The sequence below is a fragment of the Notolabrus celidotus genome, chromosome 6, assembly GCF_009762535.1.
Source record: "Notolabrus celidotus isolate fNotCel1 chromosome 6, fNotCel1.pri, whole genome shotgun sequence".
NCBI lineage: Eukaryota > Metazoa > Chordata > Actinopteri > Labriformes > Labridae > Notolabrus > Notolabrus celidotus.
In genome coordinates, this window is record NC_048277.1 from 32392367 (window position 1) to 32404438 (window position 12072).

At 40.6% G+C, this 12072-nt stretch overlaps 1 protein-coding gene across 7 annotated transcripts in view; it reads right to left on the reverse strand.

The window, feature by feature from the left end:
- Positions 1-212: 212 nt before the first annotated feature.
- LOC117813681 (alpha-1,3-mannosyl-glycoprotein 4-beta-N-acetylglucosaminyltransferase C-like) overlaps positions 213-12072 on the reverse strand; it is a 166604-nt gene continuing 154744 nt past the window's right edge. For 5 of the 7 annotated variants that reach the window (XM_034684668.1, XM_034684666.1, XM_034684667.1 and 2 more), the window contains 3 exons: positions 3922-4073; positions 3125-3272; positions 213-1584 (listed from right to left, as the gene is read on the reverse strand). In XM_034684668.1, the coding sequence (XP_034540559.1) occupies positions 428-1584; positions 3125-3272; positions 3922-4050 (1434 nt within the window). In that variant the 5' untranslated portion in view covers positions 4051-4073 and the 3' untranslated portion in view covers positions 213-427. Of the gene's footprint in view, positions 1585-3124; positions 3273-3921; positions 4074-4213; positions 4324-4736; positions 4826-12072 lie in introns of those variants that run through there. The other 2 variants (XM_034684663.1, XM_034684662.1) reach the window with 2 other exon arrangements.

Consider the following 12072-nt stretch of genomic DNA (forward strand, 5'->3'; position numbering starts at 1 on the left):
CTGGCCTCATGTACAGAGTTTGTAGTCCTGAAGGTGGTGGCTTGGGTTTGATTCTGACCTGTTGCCCCTTACTGTACATAATTCAACTGTTCTATCTGAATACAGGCATAAAGACCCCCAATTTAAACCCAGAAAATGATAGCTATTAAAAGCATGTATAAATGAAGATCTATGGAACATTTCAGAAAACATACGTTCATGAATACTCTGAGGTCAGTTAAACAGTCTTTTACTTAGAACGACAGGGAAGATGCTCCGCTCAGGTTACAACTTGCAGGTATAAAAACTACAGATTGACTTAGCAATCCAAATGAGTATCAATAAATACATACAAAATGAATAAATAAACCTGGAAATACATACATTTATAATAAAAAAAAACAACATTTTGCCTCTATGACATACTAAGAGTCTGTCTGTGTAGTCCTCATTGGCTAGGGGGTTGTGTAGTCCATAAACTTATACTTCTAATTATTAGCCATTCTTTCTGGCTGGCTGTCACGACAATGCGCACACACTCAATGTCAAAGGCAATTTTGTGGTCTACATCTTGAACCTCAATGTTGCCATTTTTAAACTCCCCTAATGTGATGTAGGAGGAGCACTGTTTCCCTTTTTTGGTCCCAACTAGTTTCTCTCCGACTTCCAGAGCTCCGTGGTGAAGGAAGTCGTTCTGACGGTCGTCAGAACCAGTAGAAATCTTTATTTTTTTTATTTTGGTCGATTTGTTAAAGACTATGACGAAGAAGTCTCCTGTGGAAGGAGGCTTCCCCCAAAAGTATTCATCCACAGAGCTGTAAGCCTTTGTGGCGTCATAGTTTTCAAAGACATTGATGTTCGTGTAAATGTTGGCAGGAGGGTTGTCAGGAATGTCTATGGAGTCTTCCTCAAAGTCGTCGTCCTTCAGCTTGTTCTCGGCTCCCTTGTAGGAGGAGTAGTAGCCCATGTGCTGAAACAGAGAGGGTTTGAAGCGGATCACATCTTTCTGGGCAAGCAGACCTCTGAAGTGGATGAGGAGCCAATCGCAGGGCATCTCCTGGTAGAACATGAGGAGGAAGTGAGCCAGGCGAGGCAGGTCTCTGGAGTGGTACAGCTTCCCTATGTAGCCCAGTTTGGAGAACTCCAGCATCACCCAGTAGGAGCCATCTCTGGAGGTGATCACCTTCTTCAGCGCCGTCAGGAAGTTCCTGGAGCAGCGCACGTCGTCCTCCAGCATCATGTAGAAGTGAGACAGGTTTGTGCAGAAGTTCAGGAGGAAAGCGTAGTCCACGTTCTGCTTGGAGCGGAAACGGACTCGATCCTCTGGATCGTTGTAGTTCCTTTTCAACCCGTCCAGAGACGGATAGTACTCCTCTGGGGCCTGGATCACCAGGAGGCGTCCAGCTATGATGTGATGGGCAAACTTCCTGGTGATTTCCTGCACCAGGTTTTCACACCAGACCAGGTCAAAGTCTGCCAGGTGGACCACAACAACTATTTCTTTGAGTTCCTCGTAACTGGACTGATCGAAGATGGATTTGATCGTCTCCAGAAGGTAGTTTCCTCTTTTTCTTTTGACTGATGACAGTCCAATGGTCAGATACTCTGTGGACAGAAATCAACATTTTATATCATCACTTTGTAAACAGAAATAAAACCTCTGCGTCTGATACACCATCATACTTTTACTTTACTAATACATGGGAGACTTTCACTCTGGTAACAATCTACAGTATCTCACAAAAGTGAGTATACCCCTCACATTTCTTCTAAAGATGATGCAAAAGAAAGCCTGCAAACAATTTGCTAAAGACAAGCAGACTAAGGACATGGATTACAGGAGCCATGTCTTGTGGTCTGATAAAACCAAAATAAACTTATTTGGTTCAGATGGTGTCAAGCGTGCATTGGGGCAACCAGGTGAGGAGTACAAAGACAAGTGTGTCTTGCCTACAGTCAAGCATGGTGGTGGGAGTGTCATGGTCTGGGACTGCATGAGTGCTACCGGCACTGGGGAGCTACAGTTCATTGACCATGAATGCCAACATGTACTGTGACATACTGAAGCAGAGCATGGCCCCTCCCTCTTCGGGAACTGGGTCGCAAGGCAGTATTCCAACATGACAACGACCCAAAACACACCTCCAAGACGGCCACTGCCTTGCTAAAGAAGCTGAAGGTGAAGGTGATGGATTGGCCAAGCATGTCTCCAAACCTAAACCCTATTGAGTATCTGTGGGGCATCCTCAAACGGAAGGTGGAGGAGTGCAAAGTCTGTAACATCCACCAGCTCTGTGATGTCGTCATGGAGGAGTGGAAGAGGATTCCAGTGGCAACCTGTGAGGCTCTGGTGAACTCCATGACCAAGAGAGTTAAGGCAGTGCTGGAAAATAATGGTGGCCACACAAAATATTGACGCTTTGGGCCCAATTTGGACATTTTCACTTAGGGGTGTACTCACTTTTAGACATTAATGGCTGTGTGTTGAGTTATTTAGAGGGGACAGTAAATTTACACTGTCAAGCTGTACACTGACTGCTTTACATTGTGTCAAAGTGTCATTTCTTCAGTGTTGTCCCATGAAAATATATAACTAAATATGTGCAGAAATATGAGGGGTGTACTCATTTTTGTGAGATACTGTATATCACATACATACGTTACCCAGAATGCATCTTACCTCTTGGCTAAAGACAAACAGACACTCAGGCAATGTATAAAGTTTTAGGTGTTTTTTTTCTTACAGTTTTTTCCCCAGTATATGTAGATCACATGTCAACTGGGCTAAGTCCACTTGTCATGGAGGCTTCAAATGTAGTTGAAAGTTGGAGCTAAAGATAGTGCATGCACCTTGAATTAAGATTGCTTTGTGTTACTGTAGCATTTGCTAGTATTGATGTATACCACAATGAACATTCTGATGCTGAAACCTTGAAACATGAGTTTGGTGCTTGTGGCCATAAAAGTCTGGTGACTGGATTGTGGTATACTTTAAGAAGACATTTAATGTAGGTGTTGCATTTTATTGCTCTACAGTCACAATTTAAGTCTTAATCATTCAGTCATGCACACAAATACTGTAAAACTAATTCTAACTCCTACAAGCTCCTGTGAATTGTCAATCCTCTTTGCACACTAAACTTACTCTTGCGATTCAGCGGAGTCCCAGCAAGATAACGATACGTCACATTAATGGCTCCGGAGAAATTACTGAGGTCTCTGAAGGTGTGAACGTATCGCTCTGAGCTCGGAGGATGTGCTGATGTTTCTCTAAGCTGCCTCTTATCCCCTTCCTGATAAAAAAAAAAGGAGAAACACAACATTACTCCACATTTAAAAGAACAGAGTGAGAAACAAGCTGTCAAAACGGCTGCTAAAAAGGAACAGGGGAGTCCTTCTGAAAGTTTCAATTTTGGCTGTAAATTATTCAAATGAGAGAAAAGAACCGGACTTTTGGTTTCTTAACTTGCAGTAAAATCTTGTTCCAACATGAGACAATATGAGTTTTTGAAGTCGCTGAGCTAACCCTCAGTGTTGGTAGACAATAAGAATATTAAAACCTCTCCAGGCAGTTTGCATAGCTGAGCAAATGGACTTAAGAAGAGCACCAGAGAGCTGAAAACACAGTGTACACTACCTTTTAATAATTTAAAGAACAAACATGGATAATGTACTGTGATCACCAAGTTTGATGGCATCATGAATAAGAAATAAATCATCTGGATGATTTCAACTTGTGCCCATTTTATGAAAATTTAAACACGTTTCCTTTAAAAACAAGCAATTATGAAAGTGGCAACATGAATAAATACAAGTGCACATTTGGTTCAATGGCGCATTTGTTCAAATTCAGACATTAAGAAGGAAAACAAAGACTAAGTAAGTACTCCATCTCAATTTCCACCTTGGAAAATGCTTGAAAACAAACAAGGATCCACTTACCAGCACGTAGCCGTCCTCAATGTAGAGGTTCAGGAAAAGGAGGAAGGTGATGAGGAAGCCGAGGAAGGGAATGGTGGAGCGTTTCCTCAGACACCTCATCTTGTCCAGGGATTTCCACACCAGCCTCATGCTGCACGCGCTCTCACTGGGATCTGCATGGGAACAACATGAGGAAGGACACATTAGAGCTGCTTGCTTTGAATGTCGTCAGCCCCTGGTCCCTGCTTGGGAATAATTTGTCTTCTTTATCAAGCATCAACAGATTGTGGGTGAATTAATTTTAGGACCGTACAGCCATGTATGACGTGATTATCTTCCTCTGGCATCATAATTATTCTCCTGCAGACTTCTAATGATGTGTGATAGGAGATTTTTTTTTTCCTTCTCAGGGAAAGAGCTGGATGAAATCCAAATGAGAGAAAAACTAAACGCACTGCAGGACAGAGAGGAAATTGACATGTTAACAATGGATTACTGATGTGAAGAAAATAATGTTTTCTTGACTAATAATAATCACAGTGTTCACCAATTGGCGGCTGAATTGGTGTTGCCATGGCTGATGAACAGCCCGTCAATAGGCCTACTACTCTACAACGACAAAACAAAGTAATAACACCTTGGTCGAGCCAGGTTGAAGGAGGGTGGTTATTTGCAGAACACGTAGGTTTGTGGTAATCAGCGACCATCAGTTAAGAAAGAAGACGAGCCTGTGCACATAAGGCTTATTTATGCTTGATGTTGGATACACATACAGAGCCCTCTGCTCACTCTGTGTTCATTTCATCTGCATTTCTGCTGGTTTCCTGGAAGCTTACACATATGGACGAAAAGGTGCAGTATCACCAGGATTTGTAGGGGCAGTATCGAGCAGTGCAGCCAACAGTCCAAGACAACTAAGACGAATACTTTGGAAAATGGTAGAACTTTCTGAGCAAAGATCATGCAAGTTGGTTAGAGGCAACCAACCTAACACCCATTGTAATCCTGCAAGAACTCCATATGGGCAATGGGCCAATCCTGTGTGAAACCCATTTAGGTAGTGGGCATGGGGCCATTACGAAACCCGCAAACAATCCCACATAGAACCTATTTTACAATCCCATGTGGGACCCACTTTGCAGCCCATTTAGGACCCACATACAAATGTTGGCTGGATTTAAAGTTTGATACGATGTTCCCTCGTCCTCTGGGCACAGGGACAGACAGCTATGACAAAACATCTAGACTGATATCAGACTGGAATAGAAGTTCAAATGGACTGCAGTGAAGGCGAATTTGAGGTCTATGCAAGAACAGCTGGTCCAAACAAGTCACTGAACAGGGAATCCTGCTGACAGGTGAATAACCCCCCAATTCTTTGGTGCCTGGGCAGTGGCGTCCTCTAGTGGATGCATCCATCCCAGTGTAGAGGACACATAGGAGTATGTGGCAATGACTGTGACTGTATCAAATAAATGTATGTACCTATTTTTATATGTAAGGGAACATAGATGAACCTCAATTCCACAAAAAGTCCAATAATCAGAACATTTCAACACAGCCCAAAGGTTGTGGTTGTGATGACTTTGTGGCATTGACCAAGTGTGCAGGCTTTTCTTCTTTCCTTGGAAATAGAGTTTAGACTTGCTCGTGATTTGAATTATTGGCATGATTTAGAATATTATTATGCTATATAAATGCATAGTTATTGGGAAACTGGTTAAAAATTCTGTATTAACTCCCAAATAAAGCCAGAAACCAAACAGACTACTTCTGTATGCTTGAGGAGAAAGCTATCAGGATGCTTTGCTAATGTTAACCTATGCTAATGCTACCTCTGAACTCTCTCTCTCTCTCTAGAATAAAGAAGATCAGGTCATGATAGAGAAAAGAGTTAGACTTCAGCTAAAGCTAAAAGCTCACATAGCATGAGCAGCTCAGCTTTTCAGTACCATGGACAATTCCAAAGAGTGATCGAGAGAAACCTTCAAAGAAAATATTTGATTTTTGCAAACTGTGATGTGCATTAAAAGTGTTTTAGCTCAAAATCCCAAGACTCATTTAGCCCTTTGCATCCTTTATCCAAAGCTGAGTATCATATGTGTTATTTTTAGGTTGTATAAAGGTAATCTCTCCTTTGATCTATCTATTATCCAAACAGTCACACATCCCCAAGGCTCAAAACCCTTCTGTCTCAACTTGGCTGCTTACCGCGCTCTCCTTGCAGGGCAGAACGCTCTCCTTGCAGGGCAGAACGCTCTCTTATGGTCAAAAGGAGACACTTCTGTCAGCTCTTATCAGCTAGCTGACTTATCTTTGTTGTGAAAATGTGACTCTTCTATTTGTAGATTATGGGCCACCATCACTAAAAGGAAAAGTCAATTCAATTTTCAATTCAGTTAACTTTATTTCCAATTTGTGGTTCATAGTCAAAAGGCATAAAAGATATAAAGTGGAGAAGAGAGAGCGACACTAAAGAGAATAAAATGGATGATTACGTTCATTCATCTCTTCATCTATCTATTTCTAATCTAATGTATTTTTCATTTCTTAATCAGTTTTTACAGAATAATAAAAACTACCAATCATCAGCCCTAGATGTGTAACACCAGCTTCATGAAGAGGTACAGAGCTGAAATAGTGTGAAGAAATCCTACAAAAGAACACTCCACCCCCATTCCTGATGTTTACAGATTAACTTACATATATCACAGGGCTTATCTGTAACAATGAAAGCTATATCATAAACAGCTTACAGCTATAGAGCTATGTATCAGGCTCCGTCACAACAGAATTGGCAATGCCTCATAGAAAATATGCAACAGAGATTGACTGGGGGGACTTAAACAGCAGCAGCAGCAGCAGCAGCAGCAGCAGCAGAAGTAACAGCCTACAGATGTAACAATGGCATCGCTCTTTTCTCTGCAAGCAATTAGACATCAGCATGCGCTTTTGTTCCACTACTGCAAAACCCCAGAGAAGCCTAATAGAATACAAACTAGCTCTAAGCTCAGCTCAATGACCATACACACATCGATCATTCGCACCAGGAGTCAGCATCACCCGGGGTTTGGCCCAGTCAATACCTCCTTCTGCACACTTGAAAACTGAATTCAACATATCCATCCCTGTTCTGTGCAAATTTTCAGCTCAGCCTGCTGTAATATGGATTGTACAGTTGTCAGTTTTAACAATATTTAGGGTTACAAAATATTTAATATTTAATTTAAAGGAGCAGTGTTTAAAGCTTGTGACATAAGTCTGTCTGTGTTATTTCTTTGCTGTCAGTGATACACATAAATAAGCAAGTTCTGCAAGATTCAGAGCAAAATAACTTCCTTACTTTTCTGGTTGACTTCCCATAATCCTCTGTTTAACAAGAAGTCACCCTCTTGGTAAACAGGAGCCATGCTGCAACAAGTCATTATCACTGTGGGACTCTGATAAGTACCACCAGAAAGAAGCCCTGGTTTTGGTCACCAATTTTTATCTCCTTTCTTCCTTTTTACAAATGTAGTTTTTTTGTTCCTCAATAGATATGGATTGTTGTATTTTATTGAATACTCAAGTTCCTCTTTTCTTCAAATGAAACACCTACATTGGTCTGTTTTCAGGAACCCTTGTCTGCTTTCTTTCTTCCTAACAAGTGATTAGTTGTATTTCTAGAGTCGCCTTTGGTCGCTTTCTAAATTTAAACTGCCAACTCTACCCTTGAGCATTCTTCCCTTTATTTAACACCCATCCTGGTCTGTTTTAAGGTACCTTATATGGCATATTTTGTTATTTTTAAAACAGGGCTTCGTCCATATTAAGGTACAATTTTTGTCTGTTCCTCTCTTCCCAAATATTCTCCTTTCTTAAATCAACACCTGAATGTATCTGTTTTTAGGTTCCCCCAAGCATTTCTTCTCTTCATTTTGTATCCTGGTTTAATCTGTTTAAAAGTAACCTTTCAGTATCTCTGTTCTTGATGTGTAGCAACTGGTTTTGTCTATTTTAAGCTACTGTAAAGCACCTTTTCTCCTAATCTCTCATAAAGTGTTTGGTCCGTCTTAAGTTACCCTTACGCACGTTTACTTTTTTTCTAACAAGTGATTTGTAGTATTAAAATATATCTTTTATTTTCTCTTCAAACACCTGAATATGTTTGTTATTTGATACCCTTTAACATCTCTTTCATTCATTAGAACACTGATTTTGATCGATGTTGAGGTACCCTTTGGTGTCCCGTTGCTTGACATGGAACAACTTGTTTGGTTAATTTTAAGCTACCTAATCTTTTTTTTGTTAACAGCCGTGTTTGCCTTAGTTAAGGTGCATCTTTTTTATATATAACACATGGTTTGGTCTGCATTAATATACCCTATTTCTCTTCTTTTCTAACAAGTGGTTCTGCCTGTTTTGAGATTCCATCAAGCTTCGGTTTTTTGTCCTCTTTAAATGTTCGGATTGAACTTTCCAGGAACCTCTAGTGCAGGGGTGTCAAACTCATTTCAGTTCAGGGGCCACATTCAGCCCAATTTGATCTCAAGTGGGCCGGACCTGTAAAATCACAACATAATAACCTATACATAACAAAAACTCTAAATGTTTCCCTTTATTTGCAAAAAAAAGTACAAGTACATTCTGAAAATTTGTATATTTCATGAACTATCTTTTTACAAAAACAGTTGTTGTATTTCTCGCCATGATGAGTCTCATATAGGGCCATATATTATAACACTTTAAGCCCTGAAACCTGCTGTAAACACACCAAACACACAGGTTACCCATTCACCTGACACAGAGTGTAATGTTTACTGCAAAAGAACAGATAGATTATACTAAACCTTTATGGACCCCCCAGCCGGTCCAAAAAGTCTATGATTTTCCACCGGATTATGCAAACTGCAAATATTCTTTTTTCTCACTTTAAGAAAAAAAAGTCCCGGAGTGCCATTCAGGTGCCCCCCCTGTAGGACAAATTTGAAATACAAGTTACATTTATTGAAAAATTGCAGTCAATGTCTTCTCTGTAATTTCAAAAGTCATCCTGTGGGCCGGTTTTGGCCCGCGGGCCATATGTTTGACACCCCTGCTATAGTGTCTTTGTTTAAATATTGCTACCAGGTTTCATTGTGTCCAACACTTTGTTATTTTTGTATTAGAGTACCTTTGCCTGTTTTCTCAATTTCTATCACCAAGTTTGGCGTAATTAAAGAGTGTTCCTTTTACTACTTTGGAAGAAATAGTCAGGACTCCTTGTTGTTTTTTTCTTTCTTAAATAAATGGTGTCCATTTTCTCAGGAACGTTGAGTCAACTACTTGAAGCAATACATCTCAGTGTTTCATAAAATACAGAATAAAACTTGTTGTTTGAGTGAGACTTGAACCTGCTGTTCCAGCTGAGAGTCCTGCTTTGTTTGATCCCTCCACTGCCCCTGCCTTCACGTCTGCCTCCCACATGCTGTATATACAGAGCAGCAATTCTCAGCACTAAACCATTCTTTCAAGCCACTTAATGGGCACAAAATGACTCACAATCCCATGAGTTACATGTGAATTATAGTGATTTTATTTCAGTAGGTATAAAATTGAACAGTAAAATGTAACAGCTTCTACTATTATACAGTATGTATGGCACATTTCCAGCAAATTGTAGACTTGTGCTGAAGAGAGCTGAGTGCAGCATGATGATAAGAACACTAGGGAGGAATCTCAGCTGATGGCCAGAGGTAAAAAAAAAAATTGTTCTCACGACACCTTGGCTTCGGTAAATCATGCTTCTCATTGCCGTCAAAGTATTCTCTTCAGCAAAAACTCAACAGCAGCTTTTTAAAAAACTTTTGCACAAACATAACCCATGTTGAAACAACTGTTTCTGCTCAATCAAGAAGGAGAAACAGTGGGACATGTGGGACGCGGATCCCTCATGTTGCAGTTTCTCATGTCCATCCTGATGAAACGAGACAAAGAAGGACGCCTCTTTTTTATTTTAATTATTCAGTGTGTGCAGGAAGAGGGTGAGATGCTCATCCTGCCAAAGGGGCATCTGGTGAACATGCTCGCTTCTCCTTCTGCAGATTTAACTGTGACAGATATGTAGGGAAGGACGAGTAAAACATCACCATTAACTCTATTTTCGGTCTACTGTATATGGAATAGATATAGGATGACTATAGAATCCCTGTGAGCATCCATTAACAAAGGGGGACATGTGTGTTGTTGCTGTGCTCATCCTTGTGGCATGAATCCAGGGAGGAACTGCAGCAGTGAAATGGACTAAGTGTGTTTTAATGGCTGTGTCATCCTGGCAGTCACACACTCCCTCAGATGTCCCCTGCACCATTTCAAGGCACAGCACACTTCCAGCAGGCTGGGGCTGTTAAATATCCATTATGCACTGTGTGTGTGAACTGGACCAAATAAACCACAACACTGCCCATCTCCTCACTGACACACAGGAGCACACTGTGCACCTAACTCCTATCAACTGTCTCGTCCTGCAGGCGTTTCTGTGGAAGAGGTTAAATCCTTTTAGCTTGACATAACGGGAGCGTGGAGGCGAGAAAACTGTGAGAAAAACCCGAGCTCACAATCTGTTCTGACCTCCAAAACTCAATCTGGTGGACATTATTGTGACATAATTCGATAAAAGTTCCTCAAATTTGACTCGCCATGCTTTGTGAATTGTTTTAATTTGTATCAATTCTACTTTTTGGCCAAAACAAACAGACAAACTCTACTCAGAGCCAGAATTCTCTGTGATTCTTACTACAATTGCTCCTGGGAAAGATAAGATAAAGAAACTCCTCCGAGGAAAATATCACCTGGTTGTATCACACCGTGACTTAAGTGCCTCGGGGTTTGGAAATGGTTCTCAGCTGGAAATCTTTCGGCCATCAGTCCCTGACGTCACAAAGAGCCGAGGGTTATTATTACGATGCTGTGCAGGAAGATTACAACACGAGGGGGTGAAAATGAAACACAGAGGAAAAAGGAAAATGACCATGAAGCGATTGTTGTAAAGTGACTATGAAAAATGCATGTTCAAGAACATTACATGCATGTAGTTCAAGGATTACAATGTGTCTTTATGATCATTTGCTATGGTGGCATTGCCGTGCCAAATCCCATGAGAACAAATGAGATGCAGTGGTGAGACGAGACCATGTTGAAGAGGTGTGCATGCAAATGCACACACACACTATCTTTGCAAGAGCTTTAACACATTACACGATTTGAAATGTTGGTTTATGACACCTCTGGTCACAACATGGGGTCGTTAACTTTGATTTTTTTCTCTTTTAAAGTTATGTTGGTCGATCGCTGATCAGACAAGTCATCATTTACAGTATATCAGAGTTAAAGATTTACATAAGTGTCCTCTCAGTCTGCCTCCATCAAACTGGACGAATGACCCCATCCTGTGACCGGAGTTGTCATAAACTGACATCACATAACTCCTGTGTAACTTTTTTTTTTTTGTGATCAAATTTTTACTTTATTTATATTTGTATGCAGGTTGTTACAAATAATATATTGATCAGTGCAAGCTAAAACATCATGCTTGTGCAATAAGTTAACCTCACACAAATAAGGGGAGAAGAGCAAAAACAAACCATAGTCAATATAATAAAACAATATTAATAAATGATAGTAATAAGAAAATTAAGCCCAAAACCTCACCCCACCCCCCACCCCCATTCCAGTCCACCATATGTCAACATAGTCAATGTAGAAGGGTTTTCAGTTTCGCAGAAACCATTTGCCAAGTCTTTATATTTGCCTCTTTCACCCTGTGATCTCTGGCTGTTGAGAGTTCAAGGTACACAATATCTAAGTATGTTAGAACCCATACTCAAAAGGAAAGTACATGCAGGGGTTTCCATTGCATTGCAATTAGCTTTTTCACTGATGTGAGACCAGCTAGTATCACCTTTTTTTAAATTAATTGTTAAGCTTGCATTAGCAAGATCATTTAAAACAAGTGTAGCAGGCAAAAGCGGTAACTTCATCTCAAACATCTTAGAAAGATGAAAAACTGGCCACCAGAGGGCATTAAACCCCGTAAACTCTGTGAGCAAAGTTATAATGTATTTGTTGATGGTCTGGGTTTCTAGATGTTAAAAGAATGTTTGCCCAGACTTTATCCCAATCAAAAGCTGCGTCAGGATCCGGGATATCTGCTCT